At 36.8% G+C, this 25,860-nt stretch overlaps 2 protein-coding genes across 3 annotated transcripts; both read left to right on the forward strand.

The window, feature by feature from the left end:
* Positions 1-2,176: 2,176 nt before the first annotated feature.
* Positions 2,177-10,772, forward strand: ube2ka (ubiquitin-conjugating enzyme E2Ka (UBC1 homolog, yeast)). Its single transcript, XM_056244255.1, has 7 exons — positions 2,177-2,310; positions 3,708-3,801; positions 4,382-4,440; positions 4,844-4,926; positions 5,030-5,129; positions 6,717-6,845; positions 10,544-10,772. The coding sequence occupies exons 1-7, from the start codon at positions 2,239-2,241 to the stop codon at positions 10,616-10,618; spliced, it is 612 nt and encodes a 203-aa protein (XP_056100230.1). The 5' UTR covers positions 2,177-2,238; the 3' UTR covers positions 10,619-10,772.
* Positions 10,773-15,670: 4,898 nt separating this feature from the next.
* Positions 15,671-24,278, forward strand: LOC130078670 (neuronal acetylcholine receptor subunit alpha-9-II). Of its 2 annotated transcripts, none has more exons than XM_056244256.1 (6): positions 15,671-15,965; positions 17,668-17,813; positions 20,044-20,198; positions 20,910-21,090; positions 21,832-22,183; positions 23,601-24,278. In XM_056244256.1, exons 1-6 carry the CDS (start codon positions 15,911-15,913, stop codon positions 24,143-24,145), a joined length of 1,434 nt encoding a protein of 477 aa, XP_056100231.1. In that variant the 5' UTR covers positions 15,671-15,910; the 3' UTR covers positions 24,146-24,278. The 2 variants fall into 2 exon arrangements, with proteins under 2 accessions (XP_056100231.1, XP_056100232.1); XM_056244257.1 differs by having other exon boundaries at positions 17,671-17,813.
* The last annotated feature ends 1,582 nt before the right edge of the window (positions 24,279-25,860 follow it).

Here is a 25,860-nt window from a genome sequence, read left to right on the forward strand (position 1 = left end):
TGTGTTTGTGTGTGTGTGTGCGCCTGTGGTGAGCATGATCATTTTGGATTGTGGATGTTTTTTGCATTGTTGGAAGTGTGCCACTTTATTTCTGTCATATTTCTGTCTATGTGTACTACGTTGTTTCTGATTTTGATGATGTTATTTTGTCTATTTTGATTGCGGGGTCCAATAGACCCCGAAGACCACGAGGGTGACTATTTTTGTCACGCCAACATAAAAACAGATATCATTAAAAAAAAATTTTTTTTTTTTTTTTTTGTAGATCTAGAAAGTGTTGAGAGCCGTAGAAAGTTTCAAACCATTTGGACTAAGAGAACATTTTTTTTAATTTGAGCAAAAGTCATTTGGGGTCCAATAGACCCCGAAGACCATCTGTATATAAACTATATTGACACAATCATCAGAAATGAACCAGTCAAAAGTAGTTTCTAACAATTGCATCCCTTATTGAACGTATTTGTTTGTTTTTGTTGTAGGTCACATCACGAGGGGCTACGGAAGCTCTGAAGGGACATGGTGGTGACGGGAGGAAAAATGAATTTCAATGTTTTAGCATTCTCTCGCACAAGTTTTGCGTTTCCCCAAGAAACTTTGTGCTCATTCACAATGAGAACGAGTGGGGAAACACAAAACCCGTGCGAGAGAATGCTAAAACATTGAAATTCATTTTTTCTTTTTTAGCATCATTGTGTAATCTGACCCCATTTGGAGCACTGCTAATCTGGATGTGATCTGGAAAAGTGTGGATCTGGATCATATCAGGGTGATCCAATCATTGCTTGGAAAAACTGGCACTAAAGGATTTCCAAATCCAGATCATTCTGATCCAGATTCTACTTTTTGAAAAACTAGACCCAATACAACCCTGGTGGGAAAAAAGTATACTTTAATGTGTTTGAAATATAATCCCATTTCAAATATACAAATTGTTTTACTATCTTTATGTTAAAAGTATATTAGCATCATGCTTTTACCTATTTTAACAATACAACTTTTAACACATTTTTTAAATAATTACTTTAGTAGGCTATATTTTCTAAAAAATATATATTTCAGAAAAATATACTTGAAAGTTTATATTTAAAAGTGTATTTATTTGCACTTTACTTTAAAAAATGCTGAAAATGATCATTGCGCATTGAAAATATACTTTCAAAATACATTATAGTATACAATAGTATATTCTACAAAGTTTAGCTAAGTAATATTTGTTTATTAATGTGCATTTGCTATTGAAGACAACGTGTGCAATTTGTAGTATTTGGAATAAGCCAAATGTATTGCATATACTTTTTACTCAAATATAATACACTTATGGTATATTGCTTGTATGTTTTGAAGACACTCGTAATGAATTTGTAATGTGCCTGTAACACAAATAAAGTACACTTTAATATCACTAATCATGCATGTAATTAGTTCCGACCCAGGCATGTACTTAAAGTATAGGCCTATAGTTGTTCCAATTTAGCACACAAAAGTACACTGAATACACTTAAAGTTGTGCTTTATTACAATTTAATTACAACTAAAATATACTATTAGTTGTTCCAAAATAGCACACTTCAAGTTAACTAATCATTAACACACTTGAAGTATATTGAATTAGTCTGGCTGCAAGTATACTTAGCTTCTTTTTTTTTCACCAGGGAATTTATAAATGCTATTTTATATTTTTTTATTATTATATTATCGTATTATTATTATTACTTTTATATACTTTTACTTATAAATTAATTTTATTTTGTAATTCTGTTTTATATTTATTTGTCAATTACAGTTTTTATGTTGTTTGTGTTGTTTTGCACTACTTTCATTTTCCAGTTTCAACTGCATGCAGAAAGGCTGCAAATGCTTTGGAAATATGAATGTAAAAACATTTGTCATGCCAATAAAGCACCTTTAAACTAAAACGTGATGTACAGACACAACATTCGCTCACACTCACTCTGAATAAATTATACAGGACAAAAACCTGAAGGTTTTGCAAAAGTTACTGTGGTGGTTGTTACTGGTATCAGGAGTCAATACTTGATTGATACCATGGAATGATTACCATATTCATGTACCAAGGCACATCAAAAATACTATGGTATTACATCTTTATTGTACACAGCTGCAAAAGAGAGAGAGAGAGAGAGAGAGAGAGAGAGAGAGAGGGAGAGGGGTGTGTGTGTGTGTGTGTGTGTGTGTGTGTGTGTGTGTGTGTGTGTGTGTTGTTGGTGGTGGTGGTGTATGAACAGCATGGCCAACATCGCGGTTCAGCGGATCAAACGGGAGTTTAAAGAGGTTCTGAAAAGCGAAGAGGTTCGTTTAGCACTTACACACATGTGTGCATTTCGCTTGACAGCTGTCAATCATGCCTTATGACTGACACATGTGCATTTAATCATGTGAAATGATGGACGGATCAATTGTGACTCACTCTGATCTGGACCGAATCCGCTAAAGCTGTGATTTGTCTCGTTCATTGAGATGATGCAGTTTAATGTGTGTTTTGGGTGTCAGATACGCGATTTGGGGGAATATTATGGGATGTTTGTCCCGTCCAGGCCGAACCGCATTTAAACGAGTCCAACCCTCCGAAACAAGCCAAAACACATATCTCTGGCATTCAAATGTGCTTATTTAATCGATTCTGCTGTATTTATTGTGTTTATGCAGCGGTTTGATGTGTATTCGTGTGTGTTTATAGTGTTTTTTATAAAGGCCTGTGTGTGACTAGCCGCATGCTAACCGAAGGCCAGCTAGTGCTACATAAACACACACATTTACGCTTACATTTGACGTTAAAACAACATTTTTAGGCGCATAACAATTAATATTTGGGTTAATTTATGTGGGCTGACATGTTTTTATTGTATGGCAAACTTTTATGATAGTTAATGATAGGATTTGATAGCTTCGACAGAATCACAACAATGATAAAATTGATGATTGTAATTGTGTTACGGACGCAAATTTTCATTAAAACCTCCATTTGTGACTCGTGATTAATGTTTATTCTTTAAATAATATGTTATAATGAACTAATGTGTGTATTGAGTGTTGTGTGAAACTTTTAAAACGAGTGTAAACGAATTAAAACTTCAGCACAAATGAACTAAATCTCTGATCCTTCATTAAGTATCTAACTTAAATTACAGGTTTAGTTGGGTATTACTAATTATAGTGAATTGTTACAACTGTCAGTCACAAATGAAGTGCCAAAAATACAATTACCAGGGTACAAAAACAATCATGTTTTTATGATTTTTAGTTGCATTTACCTTCTGATATCATCACTGTACCAAGACTTGACTACAGTATCCCAGTTAACAAAAATATGTTTTGCCATAACTTTGTTCATAACTTTGAGAGAGCCTTGTCAGAAGTTTCTAGGATGTTTTTGCTAAGAGTTGGTCCTTTTGAATTTTGGCGAGTTGAGCATTATTAAGTTGGAATTTTGGATTTAGTTGCAAAGTTTGGGGTTAATTGTATTTTGCCATTTAAATTCCAAGATTCGACTTTAAATTTTGAAGCCTGTGTTCATTTTTTAAGGCATCAAGAAAACGAATAGCAACCGTCCCAAAGTTGCAAACCTAATCCATACTTTCCAAGGCTTTTTCTGCTCTCATTTTGGGGACGAAAGTGAACAATTTTGTGGAATGGATTTTTATTTTTTTGTTGACTAACTTTCCTGACATTTCTTTTTATTTTCACAGACAAGTAAAAACCAGATCAAGGTTGATTTAGTGGATGAGAATTTCACAGAGCTGAGAGGGGAAATCGCAGGACCGCCAGACACACCTTATGAAGGCGAGAGCAAATTAATTATTTTGATCTATTGCGTTTCTGTCTTACCTGATCAACCACATACACCTCAAGATATCTGCACTATTTGATGCCACGCCTGCCACACAAACAGCTGTCAAACTGTATTTTGCATTATTTTAATGAAAAATATATATTGTTGTGGAAATAAATAATCTTATTTCTCCTTTTCAACCAGCATAGCACTTCTGCTATCAGCGTTTGATATTGTACAGTCTTGTCTATGTCGACTTAAACTGGTTTTAAATACAGATAAAATCAAATGAAGGATATTTTCAAATTCCTAAATTGAATGACAGTGTGCCATTTTTTCGTGTACATTAGTGTCTCATTTCTAAAACGTTTCCTTTCTGACATTGGAACGACAAATAATTTTCTAAATGCATGCACTTGTTTAAATGTTGATGTTTCTAAACGTTTCAGATGATGTTTTTATCAGATGTCTTGGTGACACGTATGCATGCTTACTGGAGTAGATATTTACACTAATATGATGTTGATTTCATAAATTGTTTTGATTTTGACTCTAGTTTTATGTGATTTTCTGTCTTTTCCTGTTTTGTAGGTGGCAGATTTCAACTAGAAATTAAAATTCCAGAGACGTATCCATTTAATCCACCTAAGGTGAGTAACGAGAGATGATTGCTCTCAAGCACAACCACAGAAAACAAGAAGCATGCCGATTGACAACAACAACGTTTGAGGCAGTTCTGATACATAATCTCATTTACAGCATGAAAACTGCGAAGCCGCATCTAAAAGAAGCTTATTTACCTGCGTATTCTTCTACTTCTGTTGGCTGTGCACACGAACTTTATACTTTAAAGTGTGTTGTAGATTGTAGTGCAGATTTATATTGCAACAAGCTGCATTTATTCGCCAAATATTAGCGCTTTAGATGCATTTTGTTTGCATTGTGATTCCCTGAATTGAAACTGAATCACATTGTGAGGTGCCTGCTCTGCTATTGACTAATGTGTCTCACTTCTTCAGGTATTAATTCCACTTGTCCGCTGATGTTTTTCAGGTTCGGTTTATAACGAAGATCTGGCATCCCAACATCAGCTCAGTAACAGGAGCCATTTGCTTGGACATCCTAAAGGACCAGTGGTAAGATCATTCTGAATAGCGCTGTGAAGACACAGTGAACACTGAAACTGATGAACTCTCTCGTGTGTGTGTGTGTGTGTGTGTGTGTGTGTGTGTGTTTCAGGGCGGCGGCCATGACCCTCCGAACAGTGTTACTGTCACTACAGGCTCTTCTGGCCGCTGCTGAACCAGATGATCCACAGGACGCTGTAGTCGCCAATCAGGTAATATAGAAAATTATGTATTTATTAGGATTAACCCCTTGAGATGAATCATCTTGTTTTCGAGGGGGTCCCACCACATAACAGTCACTACATATCAAAAACACAACAAAATACAATTAACAATACATCTACAAACAACAAAACACAAACACTAATTGACAAATAACACCACAAAGTTGAAATAATAACAAATATTAAATGTACAAGTGAAACTTGAAAAATTAGAATATGGTGCAAAAGTTCATGTATTTCAGTAATTCAACTTAAAAGGGGAAACTAATATATTTAGTATATATAACTATATACATATGCATGATTATACTTTTCAGAGGGCCGACATTTCTGTATTTAAAATCCTTTTTTTTTTATTGATTTCATGTAATATTCTAATTTTCTGATATTTTGAATTTAGGGTTCTCATAAGCTGTAAGCCATAAGCATCAAAATCATAACTTTAGCACAATATTCTAATTTTTCGAGTTTCAGCGGTATATGTGAGCTTGTGTCGGGAACGAGCAACAAAAAGTGGCCGTACAAATATTATAGCAAAATCTGTAGTGGTTCTAAGAGTGTCTGTAGCGCTCAGAGTCCCCATGTGTGTTACGCTAGTCTTTTCTCCTCTATTGTTCTGTATATCCGAGTGAAACGCTTCTGGAACAAGAACAAATGTGGGCGGGGCTTGATTTTGCCTGTGGGGATTTGATTGGCTGGTTGTGGTTTGCTATTGGCTGATCTCATGTGAGTGACAGGTTATAGCCCCGCCCACATCATCAGAGAAGAGAAGAGATGCTGCGAGAGGAACTTATTCTCATTCAAGATTAATAAAACAATAATGATGTGCACGGATAAATCATTTAAAAAAAGAAAAAAGAATTTTGTTTGATCGAATTTAAGGCCATGAAAAGTTCTTAATATCTTGAATGGTATTATACTCTTAATTATCGTTAAGATGTATTAAATTTGGCGACAGAAAGACAGGAATCGTGATGCGTCCTAATGTGATTATTAAACTTCGAAAGACAATCTTTTTTTATTATTTTAATTTTTATTAATATTCCGCAAGGACGCAATAAATTGATTAAAAGTGACAGTAAAGACATTTATAATGTTACAAAAGATTACTGTTACAAATAAATGCTGCTTTTTTGACTTTCTATTCATCATAATAATCATAACTGTTTCTTGAGCATCAGATCCTCATATTAGAGTGATTTCTGAAGGATCATGTGACACTGAAGACTGGAGTAATGATGCTGAAAATTCAGCTTTGATCACAGGAATAAATTACACTTTACTATATATTCACATAGAAAACAGCTGATTTACATTGTAATAATATTTCACTGTTTTTACAAATAAATGCAGATCATCAAGCATAATGTTTCTCAAACTTTTGAACAGTTTTGTACCATCGTAGTTTTACTATTGTTTATGACTGATACGTGCAATTCAGAAAGTTATCCGCTAGAAAATGAGATACTAATAACTCTACACACTTCTGATAGACTAAAGGAGGTTGATTTCGTTTGGGTGTCAGGCTGATGTGGTCACTTCCTGTCTTCACTGTGTTTATTTCCTGTCTCACAGTATAAACAGAACCCAGAGATGTTCAAACAGACGGCTCGACTCTGGTCACATGTTTACGCGGGAGCGCCCGTCTCCAGCCCAGACTACACACGCAAAATAGACAAACTCTGCGCTATGGGCTTCGAGAAAGTGAGTAGAGAAACACACACTTACAAAAACCACAGGTATAAAAACTAAATGTTATTTTTGAATGTTCAAAATGTTTTTTCTTGGTTATACGAACATTTTATCATTCTTCAAACATTATGCGAACGTTACTTTTGAATGTTCTGAAACAAGTAGTAACATTTAAAAAACGTCAGACGAACGTCCAACTAAAATGTCCAACAAAAAGAAAGAAAAAAAAAACTTTCCATGAAAGATGTATAAATAATGTTTTTGCAATTAATAATTAAAAACCAGATAACACTGAATGAACTGGAAGAAGGTTTGTTCAGAACGGCCCCTGTCAGCTGAGCTTCTTCTGTAGGACTTTGTGCAAAATACTTGTTCAGAAAGCATGTTCAAAAATGAGGGCCCTATGAAAGCCTGTTTATTTTTCCCCAAATTCCATTTTATTTTATTTTTGACTTCTTTTTATTGGTTAAATAAAATATGAGTATTTAGAAAGCATGTCTAATTAATTGAAATCATGCAGCTTAATCAATTTAACAACAATTTATTAAAAGTTTAACAAAAACTACATGTTTAGGGCTCTATGAAATAGGTTTTATAAATTTTTTCTCAAATTCCATTTGATTTTTAAAAAAAATATTTTTTGTTAAGGTTTCTGAATTCCATTTTAATGGTTTAATTAAGTTTTAATAATCAAAAATCATGTATATTTTAATTGAATTAATAAAAACAACAATTTATAAAATAAATAAAACATTTATTTTTTTAATTTCTATGAAGTTATTTTTCTGGTAATCAAATGAAGGCATAAAACATTCATTTTAACCATATGATTAAATCAATATTACTTTTAATCATATCAAATAAAACTAACTTTTTTGTCAAACAAAGTTTACATCTGTAAAATATGTCTGTCAGAATTTCTTCAAGTTAAACCAAACTTTTATTTTGAGGGGTTTCAGTGAAGAGAGTTTCTGAAATGAAACGGTGAATGCTCAGAGTGGCTCTGGAGATGAAGTTCATGCGTTCACATCCTCATATAGATATACAGTAAATCCCGTTTTTATGACTGGATTCCGCGATTCCGTCCACGTTTTCCCGCCTTGTGGAATTCATAGTGCCCTAACAAGTGCACATGCTGTGCTTTAGACGCCACTAATGGGATTTTGCATACTTTTTAACCCTTTGAAGTCCGCACCAAGAAAAAAGTGATGAAAAATGTTTTTGTTTGCATTTCTTATCTCCTTATGTCGCTAGTAACCACACTCAATGCATTTTTTTCAACACATCCCATAATTTTTTTAATATCGGCCTCTACCAAATGGTTGAGATGTCACTTAATGGTAAAAAATGGCACCGGAATTCATACACATACTTTGCCATACTTTTTCATTGCCCATCATAATTTATGATCAAAACCTTTTCTAGTCTTGACAAAACACGTTGTCAGAAAGGTCTGAGTCTCAAGCTTCCATATTTTGTAACAGAAGTGATATTTGGACAGAAATGTATTAATTTGTTACAGCAAAATGCATACAATTAAATTCAATGGAATTTATGTCATTTTTGGTGTTACGCCTAAACAAAATCTCATGGGAACTTCAATTTTTGTGATATCAACTTCAAATTTGGAACACAACTTGGTTAGATATATGGCTTTGATTTTATAGTAAAAAATATTTTGTAAAATATAGATTTTATATAAAAGAAAAATATTAAGTACAGGATATAACAGGATAACAAGTTACTTCCATAACTTTTTCATACTTTTATTTTTTGAAGTGCTTTTACTTCAGCAATAATCTGCTGAATGTTTTCTTTAAAACAAGACTAAACTTAGGTCTTTATTCTAAAGCATTCTTGAATTACAACCAAGTTTTAATAGTGCATTGTAATGTCCATTCTTAATCGTTATGTGCCAAATCAACCGTTTGGTTGAGCATGTTTTTGAAAAATTATTAAAAACATACTTTATATAATTTTGTAAAGTTAGGGCTCTTACAGTGTAATATGTAAAAAAAAAAAATGCTTAGCTTGCAACATTTCACCAAAAACAGTTCACATGGCTGGGGTGATTTATTTGTTTCTGACATCCATGTTAGAAGAAGTGTTGTGACAAGTGCTGTTGATCGACACTGTGACATCTAGTGGATTTTTTTTGGCATAACATACCTTAACCAGACGGTAGAGATGGCTCAATCAGTTTGAGTTAAAGAGATAGCTCACTTTGAAATTAATTTTTGGTATGTTTTAGCTTACCTCAAGGGCATCCAAGATGTAGGTGTCTTTGTTTCCGCAGTAGTTTCAATTTTGATATTTTTAGGTCAAACCGTTCTTGTCTGTCAGTCATATAATGCAGGTCTATGGTCACCACCTCAAAGAGCAGCACAGAGAAGTCCAAATTAAACATGATTTAATGACTCGTAAATGTAAGTACACATTGATGGCCTGAGACACGAAACGAGCGGTTTGTGTGAGAAAACCAACAGTATTTATGTCGTTTTTACTTCTTGTAAACACAGCCACGTCCAAGAGATCTGAGGGCGCGGGCGCTTCGGTCTGGAAGTGATCTCTCGCGCGTGTACGTCACTCATTGTTTACACAGAGATTTCGGAAGTGTTACCTTTCACTGTGAAGATCTAAACATATTTAGATATACAGGGAATCGCAATGGAAGACGATTTCGATATATCAACAGACAACGTTGAATTTTTTCAGAGAGATCACTTCCGGCGCTTGCGCAGACCGAAGCGCCCGCGCCCTCAGATCACTTGGACGTGGCTGTGGTTACAATAGGCCGTGAGACAGAGGGTTGATTGGTACCATTTTGAGGGATTAAACCGCATGGTGATTTTTGTGTAGGTATATGACCCTGTATTTGAAAAATGTGTGATAGCATTAGATTCAAGGTAGTTTTTGGTTACGGAGGACGATTTTCAAACATATGTCAAGAAAAAGGATAAACGAATTTTTCTTTAAATAAATTTAAAATGTTATAATAATTGTATAAATTTATATAAATTTTTATATTAAATTTTTTTTTTAATTTTTTTAAATACATTTTTCAAAATTATAAAAGGATAAATTTTTCTCTCTTGTAGTCACTGAACACCTTACCTTGAGGTAGGATGATATAAGTGTTGATTTCTAATGAAAGCTACCATGGATCGGATGCTATCACACATTTTCCAACACTAGAGATGTGTACCTTCATGAAAATCAAAAAGAAATGTAATCCCTCAAAATGGTACCGGTAGCCCAAATTTGGGGTCCCGTTTCATGGCCTACAAGAGGTAAAAACGATATAAATACTGTTGGTTTTCTCACACAAACCGCTCGTTTCGTGTCTTAGGCCATCAATGTGTACTTACATTTATGAGTCATTAAATCATGTTTAATTTGGACTTCTCTGTGCTGCTCTTTGAGGTGGTGACCATAGACCTGCATTATATGACTGACAGACAAGAACGGTTTGACCTAAAAATATCAAAATTGAAACTTCTGCGGAAACAAAGACACCTACATCTTGGATGCCCTTGAGGTAAGCTAAAACATACCAAAAATTAATTTCAAAAGTGAACTATCCCTTTAAATACTCCTCTCAATACAATATAGTGACTCAAAATGTGCTCCACCGTTTGGTTGAGCAGACAGTAATAGGTGTAGTAATTGTGCTGAAAGTGTTTCCTCCCGCCATGTTTTCCTCTGTGCAGAACGCAGTAATAGTGGCGCTGTCGTCGAAGTCCTGGGACGTGGAGACAGCGACAGAACTATTGCTCAGCAACTGAGTCCCACACGAGGAGCCGAAGCACCTGATCTCACACAATCACACTCGTTCTCTCCTCCCTGCTGTTCTCTCTCCATCTTTTCCATTTCTTTCCTCAAAATAGTTCATCCCAAACTGAAAACGTCACGTTTATGTTGTTCTAAACTCGTATTTCTTCAGCAGGAGACGTTTAGCTGAATGTTCACGCTGCTCTTTCTCTGTACAAAGAAAGATTTTTGCAGTTAAAATGCAGGTTTTTGAACAACATGAGCGCGAGTAAAAGATACGCTTACTTTCATTTTTGGGTGAACTGACTGTGAACTTTTCTATCTCTTTCTTTTGTTTACTTATTTTGGTTTGGATGTGCCTTTTTTCTTTCTCTCTTATAATCTTCATCATCATCATCATCATTTCCCTCAGAACGGTGCAGCAATCTGACTCCAGCCCGACTGTAGCCCCGCCCCCTCACACACACACACACACACACACACAATCAGCACTGCAGTCTTTCTCCCTCCCGCACAATCATTGGCTCTTTTATCTGGAAAACATTTTTAAAACTACATTGTCAAACAGAACGACGTGAAATGGTTCCTTTCACTCATAGATGTTAATCTCAAACATTCAAGACTGGAAAACACACACACACACGCACGCGCAAATATATGAAAGACAAGAGTTCATCTGTAAATAAAGCTATTAAAGTCTGTATAAATTAAAGCAATGTGGCAATGCCTTTATTTATTATTGCTTTGTGGAATAGTGAAATAAACACTAGTTTCATGGCTGAGCATGTAACGTTTGGATGATCTGTATTTTGCATTGACTGCAGGTTCTGAGAGCTCAAACACATTCATACAGAATATATGATCATGGAGACAGAGCTTGGCATATATATATATATATATATATATATATATATAGAAAGAGAGAGAGAGAGAGAGACTGCCGTTCAAAAGTTTTGCATCTGTTAGATTTTTAATGTTTTTAAAAGAAGTCTCTTCTGCTCCCCAAGGCTACATTTATTTTATTAAAAATACACCAAAAAAACAGTAATATTGTGAAATATTATGACGATTTAAAATAACTTTTTTATATTTTTATATATTTTAAAATTTTCAGCATCATTACTCTAGTCTTCAGTGTCACATGATCCTTCAGAAATCTAATATATAACAATATATTATACATAACAATTGGATTTAAAAAATTCATTCAGCAATGTCTAATGTCTTAAGTATTACGTTTGTTGTCTGTGAGTAATAGTGATAATGTGATATATATATATATATATATATATATATATATATATATATATATATATATCAGTGTTTACATTAGTACCATGTTTACATTACAATATATATATATATATCAGTGTTCACATTAGTACCATGGTTTACATTAGTACCATGTTTACAATATATATATATATATATATATATATATATATATCAGTGTTTACATTAGTACCATGGTTTTTTTTTTGGACTATTTTTGGATATTATATTTTCAGACGGTTCCATAGTAATAATTTAAGCAATTTACAGTGACTTGCAAATTGTAATCATTCAATACATGTGTTTGTATGAAAGTACCACAGCATTACACTGAGGTCCGGTCCAAACTGATCAGGATTCTCGGGATCCGTCCGTTTTGTCGGGTTTCTGATGGCTAGATGCATATCTTTCTTCTGAAGGCACGGATAAACTCCATCCCCTTTCCGAGCCACAGATCTCCCCGCTCTTTTAAAGGGATAGTTCACCACAAAATCTAAATTTACTCACCCTGAACTCATCCTAGGTGTGTATGACATTCTTCTTTCAGACGAAGACAATCTGAGTTATATTATAAAATTTCCTAACTCTTCCAAGCTTTATAATGGCAGTGAATGGGTATATTTTTAAGTCCATCAAAGCGCATCCATCCATGATGAAAGTGCATCTATTCATCATAAAAGTGCATCTATTCATCATAAAAGTGCATCTATTCATCATAAAAGTGCATCTATTCATCATAAAAGTGCATCTATCCATCATGAAAGTGCATCTATCCATCATAAAAGTGCATCTGTCCATGATAAAAGTGCATCTATCCATCATTAAAGTGCATCTATCCATCATTAAAGTGCATCTATCCATCATTAAAGTGCATCTATCCATGATAAAAGTGCATCTATCCATCATTAAAGTGCATCTATCCATCATAAAAGTGCATCTGTCCATCATAAAAGTGCATCTATCCATCATAAAAGTGCATCTATCCATCATAAAAGTGCATCTGTCCATCATAAAAGTGCATCTATCCATCATAAAAGTGCATCTGTCCATCATAAAAGTGCATCTATCCATCATTAAAGTGCATCTATCCATCATAAAAGTGCATCTATCCATCATAAAAGTGCATCTATCCATCATTAAAGTGCATCTGTCCATCATAAAAGTTCATCTATCCATCATTAAAGTGCATATGTTCATCATAAAAGTGCATCTGTCCATGATAAAAGTGCATCTATCCATCATTAAAGTGCATCTATCCATCATAAAAGTGCATCTATCCATGATAAAAGTGCATCTATCCATCATTAAAGTGCATCTATCCATCATAAAAGTGCATCTGTCCATCATAAAAGTGCATCTATCCATCATAAAAGTGCATCTATCCATCATAAAAGTGCATCTGTCCATCATAAAAGTGCATCTATCCATCATAAAAGTGCATCTGTCCATCATAAAAGTGCATCTATCCATCATAAAAGTGCATCTGTCCATCATAAAAGTGCATCTATCCATCATAAAAGTGCATCTATCCATCATAAAAGTGCATCTGTCCATCATAAAAGTGCATCTATCCATCATAAAAGTGCATCTGTCCATCATAAAAGTGCATCTGTCCATCATAAAAGTGCATCTATCCATCATTAAAGTGCATCTATCCATCATAAAAGTGCATCTGTCCATCATTAAAGTGCATCTATCCATCATAAAAGTGCATCTATCCATCATAAAAGTGTATCTGTCCATCATTAAAGTGCATCTATCCATCATAAAAGTGCATCTGTCCATCATTAAAGTGCATCTATCCATCATAAAAGTGCATCTATCCATCATAAAAGTGCATCTGTCCATCATTAAAGTGCATCTATCCATCATAAAAGTGCATCTGTCCATCATTAAAGTGCATCTATCCATCATAAAAGTGCATCTATCCATCATAAAAGTGCATCTGTCCATCATAAAAGTGCATCTGTCCATCATAAAAGTGCATCTGTCCATCATAAAAGTGCATCTGGCCATCATAAAAGTGCATCTGTCCATCATAAAAGTCTATCTGTCCATCATAAAAGTGCATCTATCCATCATAAAAGTGCATCTGTCCATCATAAAAGTGCATCTGTCCATCATAAAAGTGCATCTGGCCATCATAAAAGTGCATCTGTCCATCATAAAAGTCTATCTGTCCATCATAAAAGTGCATCTATCCATCATAAAAGTGCATCTATCCATCATAAAAGTGCATCTGGCCGTCATAAAAGTGCATCTGTCCATCATAAAAGTGCATCTGTCCATCATAAAAGTGCATCTATCCATCATAAAAGTGCATCTATCCATCATAAAAGTGCATCTGGCCGTCATAAAAGTGCATCTGTCCATCATTAAAGTGCATCTATCCATCATAAAAGTGCATCTGGCCGTCATAAAAGTGCATCTGTCCATCATAAAAGTGCATCTATCCATCATAAAAGTGCATCTGTCCATCATAAAAGTCTATCTGTCCATCATAAAAGTGCATCTGGCCATCATAAAAGTGCATCTATCCATCATAAAAGTGCATCTATCCATCATTAAAGTGCATCTGTCCATCATAAAAGTGCATCTGTCCATCATAAAAGTGCATCTGGCCATCATAAAAGTGCATCTGTCCATCATAAAAGTGCATCTATCCATCATAAAAGTGCATCTGTCCATCATAAAAGTGCATCTATCCATCATAAAAGTGCATCTATCCATCATAAAAGTGCATCTATCCATCATAAAAGTGCATCTATCCATCATAAAAGTGCATCTATCCATCATTAAAGTGCATCTGTCCATCATAAAAGTGCATCTGTCCATCATAAAAGTGCATCTGGCCATCATAAAAGTGCATCTGTCCATCATAAAAGTGCATCTGTCCATCATAAAAGTGTATCTATCCATCATAAAAGTGCATCTGTCCATCATAAAAGTGCATCTGTCCATCATTAAAGTGCATCTATCCATCATAAAAGTGCATCTATCCATCATAAAAGTGCATCTGTCCATCATAAAAGTGCATCTATCCATCATAAAAGTGCATCTGTCCATCATAAAAGTGCATCTATCCATCATAAAAGTGCATCTATCCATCATAAAAGTGCATCTATCCATCATAAAAGTGCATCTATCCATCATTAAAGTGCATCTGTCCATCATAAAAGTGCATCTGTCCATCATAAAAGTGCATCTGGCCATCATAAAAGTGCATCTGTCCATCATAAAAGTGCATCTGTCCATCATTAAAGTGCATCTATCCATCATAAAAGTGCATCTATCCATCATAAAAGTGCATCTGTCCATCATAAAAGTGCATCTATCCATCATAAAAGTGCATCTGTCCATCATAAAAGTGCATCTATCCATCATAAAAGTGCATCTGTCCATCATAAAAGTGCATCTGTCCATCATTAAAGTGCATCTATCCATCATAAAAGTGCATCCATCATAAAAGTGCATCTGTCCATCATAAAAGTGCATCTGTCCATCATTAAAGTGCATCTATCCATCATAAAAGTGCATCTGTCCATCATAAAAGTGCATCTGTCCATCATAAAAGTGCATCTGTCCATCATAAAAGTGCATCTGTCCATCATAAAAGTGCATCTGGCCATCATAAAAGTGCATCCGCTTTGTAGGATGACTTGAGGGTGAGTAAATCATGGGCTAATTTTCATTTTAAAGTGTAGTATCCCTTTAACATCTATAACTAAACCAAAGGCGCACTAGACGGATGACCTATAGATTGCATTTCGCTCCCGTGTTATTTTAGGACACGGTAATGATGATAAAGGTGTTATTCCCGTCTCAATCCCCACATCATCTCCGTTACCTGTCGCGAGCCCACCTGTTGCGCGCATGATTGACAGCTGAATAGCGGCGCGTCTGGTTACCGGAGCGCAACGGCAACGCGACACCGGAGCTCCAGTGACGGCGGATCGAGCGCGGAACGGGGAGAAGAGAACAGATCCAGCGCTGATGCTCCTGTAGGACCTCCCGGGTGATCTCTGCTCGCGGGGATGGAGAGGATCTGTATGGAGATGCTGTTCTTCTCTGCGCTGTTGCTCGTCGAAGGTGAGACACGCATATTCTAACCAGATTACACATTCATATTCATTTCAGGCTGGTTTGGTAGGCCTAGTGGAGGTTAATTAAGCAATATGTTCTTCAAAGACAACAAAAATAGTTCTAAGAACGCTTTTGACGTGCCCATTAAGGTGTGAACTGTGAACACGTCATTTTTTAATGTTCTCTGATCATTCGAAATTATTTTTAACGTTATTCGAACGAACATTCCATTTCAGAATTTCGCCAACATTATGGGAACGTTACTTTTGAATTTTCTCTGAACGTTCTGAAAAAAAACAAACAAACAAAAAAATTAAATGTTCAACAACAAAAACATTCTGGGTTACTGGTTACCGTTTAATATAGTTTCTAGTTTGTATTTAACATACAGTACAGTATAATACTGATAAATGTTTTGTTTTCCACTACAAATTTTAACATTATAAAATCAAGATTTGCTTGAAAAGCAAAATGACTTAAGATTTTAAGTTTTGTTTCCTGAAAAATTTATAAAAATGAAGTGTCTGCTTTTTAAAGAAGTGTCAGGAGTTCTCTGCGTTGTTGCTCGTCGAAGGCGAGACACGCTAACCAGATTATACATTCATATTCATTCAGGCTGGTTTGGTGTTAAGCAATAGCCTATGTTCTTCAAAGACAACAAAAACAGTTCTAAGAACGTTTCGTTAAAGTTGCCATTAAGGTGTGAAACCGTCATTTTTGAACGTTCTCTGATCATTCGAAATGATTTTTAACGTTATTCGAACGTTTAGGCAACATTCCATTTCAGAATTTTGCAAACATTAACGTTACTTTTGTATTTTCTCTGAACGCTCTGAAACAAATAATAATAATAAAAAATAAATGTTCACTAAAAACGTTTTCCCCTGGGTTACTGGTTAAGACTTTTAATCAGGTTAGTTGCAAGTATTTTAACATACAGTATAACATACTGACAGCGTGATAAATGTTTTGTTAAATGTTCTGATAAATGTTTTGTTTTCCAGTACAAATGTTAACATTCTAAAATCAAGATTTACTTGAAAAGCAAAATGACTTTGTTTGATATTAAGTTTTGTTTTCTGATACAATTATTGAATTTTTTTTTTAATGTGTCAGTGGTAAAATAAAATATTTTTCCCTTTGAATTTAGTTTATTTTTGAGTTTGTTCATGTTTTAAGCATAAACTTAGTTTATTTTAAAACTTGTCTTTTACCTAAATTGTTATTTAAACATTTTTTTTTATATCTAAATGTTTTAATATTGCTTTTTTCTTCTTCTTTTTTTCTTTTTAATATTGTTACACAGAAAGACTGGGGAAATTTGACACATTTTGTTAGTTGTTTTGTGTTGTGTCTTAAACTTTCAATATATTCAAATTTATCAGCCATATAAATTGGTTTAGAAATCTCAAATTGATCCCAAACGTTGTTACAACCAGCCCATTACTCTAACAAGAACACATTCATGTGTTAAAACTGTTTTAAAACCCAATATATATTATGAGTATTTGTTGGCTCTTTGACACAACACTTTAATCAGCTTCATGGAACGGTCTCAGAACTTTATAACGTTCTTCCAGTAACGTTAATATAGCATTCGTTCAAAGTTATCAGGTCAAAAACATTATTTATACATTGTTCATGGAGCTTTTTTTCTGAAGTGTTTTACTAGGATGTTTTTTAAATGTGTGTGTGTGTGTGTGTTCAGCAGCTCATTGTGCTCAGGGTCGATACGCACACAAACTGTTGAACGATCTGATGGAGAATTATTCCACTGCTCTACGACCGGTGGACGACACTGACAAAACCCTGAACGTCACGCTGCAGGTCACGCTGTCTCAGATCAAAGACATGGTCAGTCTCTCCTCATTAGTTTACTGCTTCATTTGGGGAAACAACTAGCCATGACATCATACACTCAGGTTCCAAAAGTGAGTTTTCAATCATGCGACATCATACACTCCGGAAAAGTTCCATAGTTTTCGCGCAGCTGTCAATCAAATGACATCAGTAAAAAATTTAAGTTCCAAAAGTGAGTTTTCACAGCTGTCAATCATATGACAACATACAATCGAAAAAATATCGATTCCAAAAGTGAGTTTTCGCAGCTGTCAATCATGTGACATCATACACTCGAAAAAATAACGATTCCAAAAGTGAGTTTTCGCAGCTGTTAATCGTATGACATCATACACTTGAAAAAATAACGATTCCAAAAGTGAGTTTTCGCAGCTGTCAATCGTATGACATCATACACTCGAAAAAATAACGATTTCAAAAGTGAGTTTTCGCAGCTGTCAATCATATGACAACATACAATCGAAAAAATAACGGTTCCAAAAGTGAGTTTTCACAGCTGTCAATCATGTGACATCATACACTCGAAAAAATAACGATTCCAAAAGTGAGTTTTCACAGCTGTCAATCATGTGACATCATACAATCGAAAAAATAACGATTCCAAAAGTGAGTTTTCGCAGCTGTCAATCATATGACATCATACACTCGAAAAAATAACGATTCCAAAAGTGAGTTTTCGCAGCTGTCAATCGTATGACATCATACACTCGTAAAAATTAAGGTTCCAAAAGTGAGTTTTCACAGCTGTCAATCATATGACAACATACAATCGAAAAAATAACGGTTCCAAAAGTGAGTTTTCACAGCTGTCAATCATGTGACATCATACAATCGAAAAAATAACGATTCCAAAAGTGAGTTTTCACCGCTGTCAATCATGTGACATCATACAATCGAAAAAATAACGGTTCCAAAAGTGAGTTTTCGCAGCTGTCAATCGTATGACATCATACAATCGAAAAAATAACGATTGCAAAAGTGAGTTTTCACAGCTGTCAATCATGTGACATCATACACTCAAAAAAATAACGGTTCCAAAAGTGAGTTTTCACAGCTGTCAATCATATGACAACATACAATCGAAAAAATATCGATTCCAAAAGTGAGTTTTCGCAACTGTTAATCGTATGACATACACTCGAAAAAATATCGATTCCAAAAGTGAGTTTTCGCAGCTGTCAATCATGTGACATCAGTAAAAAATTAAAGTTCCAATAGTGAGTTTTTGTAGCTGTCAATCATATGTCAACATACAATCGAAAAAATTAAAGTTCCAATAGTGAGTTTTCGCAGCTGTCAATCATATGACATCATACATTCGAAAAAATAACGATTCCAAAAGTGAGTTTTCGCAACTGTTAATCGTATGACATCATACACTCGCAAAAATTAAGGTTCCAAAAGTGAGTTTTCACAGCTGTCAATCATGTGACATCATGCACTAAAAAGAAAAGTTCCAAAAGTGAGTTTTCATCTGTCAATCATATGACATCATACACTCGTAAAAAATGAAAGTTCCAAAAGTGAGTTTTCGCAGTGATGAAACATTTTTGTTTCCCCAAAGAACCTTTCAGTGAGCAGTACTTAAAATAACCATTTTCTTAAATTTTAAGAATAAAATCTAACCTTTTTCACTCCAAAGAACCCCTTTGTGCAATGAAAAGGTTCTATACATGTTAAAAGTTCGATGTCAATAAAGATCCTTCAGTTTTAAGAGTGCACATGTGATATAGCCATCGTCTCTCTCTCTCTCAGCCACTCTCTCTTTCTGTCTGTCTCTAGTTGGCATCTAATATTAACAGCAGTGTGAGAGTCTCTGCTCAGCTGACCTTTAGTAACATCATATAGCTAATGCCAGAGACGGACTTTGCTAAAGCTAGACATTCAGCAGTGTGTGCGACACGAGTAGAGACCGGACAATGTGCATTTAAATGATTTTATTCTGCTGCATTACTTCATCACACATTATAATAAACAGATGGTCGATCAAGATCAAATCAGATCTTTATTTTAAGATCATGTGATAAGTGTTTTAACACAAACATAAAGCAGTAGTTTAATTCTTTACGATTTTAGGAGAATCACCCTGTACATCGCAAACTCAACAACAGCTGTCACCTTTAATACACTTTTTAACAATATAGATAATTTCAAAGCAGCTTTACAGTGATAATAGGAGACTAGTAATGGGAATAATAGATGATGGGGAATGAGCTCTGTGCAGGACGAGAGGAACCAGGTGTTGATCGCGTACCTGTGGATCAGACAGACGTGGCACGACGCCTACCTGAAGTGGAATAAAGATGAGTACGACGGTCTGGAGGTGATTCGCATTCCCAGCAGCCTCGTGTGGAGACCAGACCTGGTGCTGTATAACAAGTACGCCCGTACGTTCATGCACACGTTAGCTTTCCTGTGGAGATCTCTATACAGCTGCAGTATTAGAGCAAAGAACATAAACAACCTTTTCCACTATAAAGAAATGGAAAGATTCCATGGATGTTCTTCATGGAACCATCGATGCCAATAAAGAACGTTTATTTTTAAAGAACACCATGCTTTCCATCTTCATCTTCATCTTCAGTGTGTGATGTTGCAGTTTGATCATGAAAACGCTCCAGTTCTTCTCTATATCAGTGTCAGTGTTTCTGAACTCCTGAAACGCCTCCATTGTAGTCTTGAGTTTCTCCCGGGAACGAACACGTCACAATATTCCTCATTATAATAATTCATGCGCAGAATAAAGGGGCGGGGCCTGGTTGAGTTAGTTAGTAGTGTGTTAAACTGGCGGTTATGGAAAGGGGCGGGACTTTCCCAAACACACTCGAAGCGCTCGACCAATCACAACACACTGATCCAGCCGACCAATCAGAGCACAGTGTGCTTTTCAGAAGGAGGGGCTTCATAGAGACAGGAAGTAAACAGAGCGTTACTGACAGACTGGGAAGAGAGGAGCCGCAAAAAAGATGAAAAATACTGTGTTTTTGAACATTGAAAACATTAAAACATTATGGCATAATAGGTCCTCTTTAACTTGAATTCTCTCTCTGTGTGTTTTGCTCTTCCAAACACACACGTGTGCGCTGGCAGGGCGGATGATGACTTCTCCGGGCCGGTGGACACTAATGTGGTGCTGCGGTACAACGGCGAGATCACTTGGGACGCCCCGGCCATCACGAAGAGCTCCTGTGTGGTGGACGTCTCCTACTTCCCCTTCGACAGCCAGCAGTGCAACCTGACCTTCGGCTCGTGGACCTACAACGGGAACCAGGTACAAACACCAAACACAGCGGCCAGAAAGAGAAAGGGAAGAGAGAGAGAGAAAAGTGCTTTTAAATCAGCACGTTTTCTTGAGATTTTTTGTTTTTAGTTAAAGTTATTTAATAAAATGGGAAAGTTTTGGTTAGCAAAGAGCCCACTTCTTTTATGTATATGGTATTTTCCTACTAAAATAAATAACTGCATAACATATACTCTTCACTTAAAGGTGCAGTGTGTAATATTTAGGAGGATCTGTTGACAGAAATGCAATATCATAAACATAACTATGTTTTCAGTGGTGTATAAAGACCTTACAAAATGAACCGTGATGTGTTTATTAGCTTATAATGAGGCGTTTCTCTCTACACACACACCGCGGGTCCGCTTACATCCACATGTTTCTACGGTGGCCCTGAACGGACAAACGTGTTTCCTCACTATGTTGTTCTTCATGATAAGAATCTGCTAAAGTCAGCGAATAAGACACTGACACAATGAAGAACAAGTGACTATAATATTCGCAATAACATCGTTTTACTGAATAATTAAGTAAACCTAATTTCTTAATTTATCTTTGTAAAGAAACCTCGTTGCTACTATACGATATCACTTCCTGTCCGCCACCGTAACTTCTGTTGGGTGCAATTCGCAAACTCACCACTAGATGCCGCTAAAAACCACACACTGCACCGTTGATGTATATAGTGTGACATGCGTTATAAAGTCGTGGTCTCGAATCGGTCTCCTCCAGGTGGACATCGCTATGGGGATGGACAGCGGCGACCTCTCGGACTTCGTGGAGAACGTGGAGTGGGAATGTCACGGGATGCCGGCCACGAAGAACGTGATCATGTACGGCTGCTGCTCGGACCCGTATCCCGACATCACCTACACGGTTCTGCTGCAGAGGCGGAGCTCGTTCTACATCTTTAACCTGCTGCTGCCCTGCTTCCTCATCTCGTTCCTGGCTCCTCTGGGCTTCTACCTGCCCGCCGACTCGGGAGAGAAGGTTTCGCTGGGCGTGACGGTTCTGCTAGCGCTCACCGTGTTTCAGATGATGGTGGCGGAGAGCATGCCTCCCTCCGAGAGCGTTCCTCTGATCGGTGAGTCTCGGATCTACTGCTGTTTTAGTGTTTTAGGGACATATGGTCATTCATTGACAGAAACAACTTACTGAAATCCTATTTAAGTTGCTTCTTCTAAAACCAAAATAATGCTTGTGACATGTTAAACATGCTAGTAACATGCTATCAATGTGATAAATCATACTAGCAACATGTTAAACGTGTTAAGAATGTTAAATCATGTTAGAAACATGTTAGCAACATGCTAAATTATGTTAGTGACATGCTAAATTATGTTAGCAACATGTTAAATCATGCTAGCAAAATGTAAATTCATCCTAGCAATGTGCTAAATCATAATAGCAACATTGTTAAACATGTTAGCAAAGTGACAATTCAAGGTAGCAACATGTTAAATCAAGCTAGCAACATGTTACATCATGTTAGCAACATGTTACATCATGTTAGCAACATGGTAGCAGAATGTTAAAACATCCTAGCAATGTGCTAAATCAGGCAATCAGCGTGCTAATCATGTTAGCAACATGCTATATCATAATAGCAACATGTTAAACATGTTAACAGTGTGCCAATTCAAGGTAGCAACATGGTAGCGGAATGTTAAAACATGCTAGCAATGTGCTAAATCATGCTATCAACGTGCTAATCATGTTAGCAACATGCTAACAACATTTTAAAACATGTAAGCTACATACTAATTCCTGCAAGCAATGTGTTAAATCATGTTAGACTAATTCTAGCACTGTGATAATTATGCTAGCAACATGCTAATTAATGCTAGGACTGTGTTAAATCATACTAGCAACATGTTAGCAATGTTAAATCGTTAACAACATGCTAATCATGTTAGTGACATTCCAACATTGTGCTAAATCATGTTAGCAACACGTTAAAACCATAGGTTAAAACTTGCTGACAATGTGCTAAATTATGCTAGCAACATGTTAAAACACGCTAGAGCAATAAATATATATGTTATTATAAAGAGATTTTAAAACATGCTCTATATATATTTGTGTGTGTCAACAATTAAATTCAAACTTCAAGCTTTTAAAAGTTATTTCAAACTTTCAGGCACATTATGAAAAAAAAAAAAAAAACAGCCAACTGGCGAAAAACGTTTTGCTTAATTTTGACTTCCGATAGTATGCTGTTCTGAACACAGCAAATTAACGTCTGTATCCTAGTGTGAACGTGCTGAGATCAGATAGACAGTGAATATTTCAAAAGACAGCAAGAAAGGGATTGACGCACAACTCTGTCTTTCTCCGCTAGGTAAGTACTAAGTTAAAGGCTACGTTCTAGGTTAAATCAGGCTAGCAACATGTTAGCAAAATGTTAAAACATGCTAGCAATGTGCTAATCATGTTAGCAACATGCTAATTAAAAGATAGCAAGAAAGAGATTGACTTTGAGCTCTGTCTTCCTTCGCTAGGTAAGTACTACGTAGCGACGATGACCATGATCACAGCGTCCACTTCTCTGACCATCTTCATCATGAACATTCACTTCTGTGGAGCGGAGGCCAAACCGGTGCCGTACTGGGCCAAAGTTCTCATCATCGACTACATGTCCAAGATCTTCTTCGTCTACGAGGTCGGCGAGAGCTGCGCGTCACCGTTCGGAAAGTCGGAAGAATCCGAGCCCTTCGTTCGCAAACACAACAGGAACCTCAAAGAGAAACCGAAAGGAGCTCCGCCTCCCTGTTGCCCCGACGACGAGAAACCGGCCGCATTCCATCTGACCTTTAACCCCTGTGTTTACTGCAGTTACCGTGGCAACGGCGGAATTCTCGGGTGCGACCCGAAGCTGGTTTGGAATGTTGAGTACATCGCGAACTGCTTCCGCGAGCAGAAGGCCACGTGCCTGAAAGTGGCCGAGTGGAAGAAGATCGCCAAGGTGATGGACCGCTTCTTCATGTGGATATTCTTCATCATGGTCTTCCTCATGAGCATCCTCATTATCGGCAACGCACCTTGAGACTGCTAACAGTCAACCGCTGGGAGGAGCGATGGCATATTCAGTTCGACTCGCATCCAGCTCAGTGTTTCCCCTAGTGGTAGACCCCCGAAACTACTAGTATCGCAGAGCGGGTGTGTTACGTGAGTGTGTGTGTGTGTGTGAGCGAGTGTGTGTGTTTGCAAGTGTGTGCGAGTGGATGTGAGCGTGTGTGTGTGCGAGTGTTTGTGTGAGTGAGTGTGTGTGTGTGAGTGTGTGAGTGAGTGTGTGTGTGCGAGTGTGTGTGTGCTAGTGTGTGAGTGTATGTTTGTTTGCGAGTGTGTGTGTTTGCGAGTGTGTGTGTGTGCGAGTGTGTGCGAGTGGATGTGAGCGTGTGTGTGTTTGCGAGTGTGTGTGTATGTGCGAGTGTTTGTGTGAGTGAGTGTTTGTGTGAGTGAGTGTGTGTGTGTGAGTGAGTGTGAGTGTGTGAGTGAGTGTATGTTTGTTTGCGAGTGTGTGTGTGTGCGAGTGTGCGTGTGTGTTTTCAAGTGTGTGCGAGTGGATGTGAGCGTGTGTGTGTGTTTGTGAGTGTGTGTGTGTGTGTGCGAGTGTGTGTGTGCGTGCGTGCGTGCGTGCGAGTGTGTGTGTTTGCGAGTGTGTGTTGTTTGCGAGTGTGTGTGAGTGTGTGTTTTCGAGTGTGTGTGTGTGCGAGTGTGTGCGAGTGTGTGTGTGTGTGTGCGTGCGAGTGTGTGCCAGCGTGTGTGTGTGTGAGTGTGTGTTTTCGAGTGTGTGTGTGTGTGAGTGTGTGTGTGAGAGTGTGTGCGAGTGTGTGTGTGCAAGTTTGTGTGAGTGTGTGTTTTCGAGTGTGTGTGTATGTGTGCAAGTTTGTGTGAGTGAGTGTGTGTTTTCGAGTGTGTGTGTGTGTGTGTGTGTGTGTGTGCGTGTGCGTGAGTGTGAACTTTGTGTCACACCAGTTTTAGACTATCGGACAGTTAGAGCCGTTAAAGAAGAGCTGATCTCAGTGATCAGGTTATAAGGAGATGACGGCAGGTTTAGGGTTCAGGTTAAGCAGTTAGCGGTGATGTTAATTGTGTCAATGAATCTCTTCACAAAGATAGACGTACAAGTGTGTGTGTGTGTGTGTGTGTAAGTTAATCTGAGTATTAATAATGTAGACCATCTTGCCTCTCGATGAGCACATCAGTTATGCCAGTCTTTCTGAAAAGAGATCTGTTGTTCATTAGAAGGCTGTAACCGTCTACATTACAGGAGTCTCACACACACTTACACACACACACACACACACGCTCGTACACGCACACTCACAGTCACACACACACACACACACCCACACACGCACACACCCACACAAACACACAGACACACACACACACACACACACACACACACACAAACACACACACACACACACTTGCACACACACACTCATACACGCACACTCACATACACACACAAGTTCATGCAGGTTTGTGTAATTCATGCACTGTTTTTTGTTCCTCTGTTGAAGGAAATGTGAATCAGTCAGATTTCTTTATATACAATCTACATTATTATCAGTCTGCGACTGTCCTGTGTTTAGTGGCTGTACTGGGAACAATTTACTTTTCGAACAAAAAGCACAAATAAAAATGTTTGGCTTAAAATGTGATTTGTTGTAAGCAGGTCTGAACATATTGCTCAAAGAAACATGATCATTTTACTGAAACCACAGGACTTGCTGTGATATATGAAGTGGA

Source organism: Rhinichthys klamathensis, unplaced genomic scaffold (genome assembly GCF_029890125.1).
Source record: "Rhinichthys klamathensis goyatoka isolate OS25496 unplaced genomic scaffold, OSU_Roscu_1.1 h1tg000947l_1, whole genome shotgun sequence".
Taxonomy (NCBI): domain Eukaryota; kingdom Metazoa; phylum Chordata; class Actinopteri; order Cypriniformes; family Leuciscidae; genus Rhinichthys; species Rhinichthys klamathensis.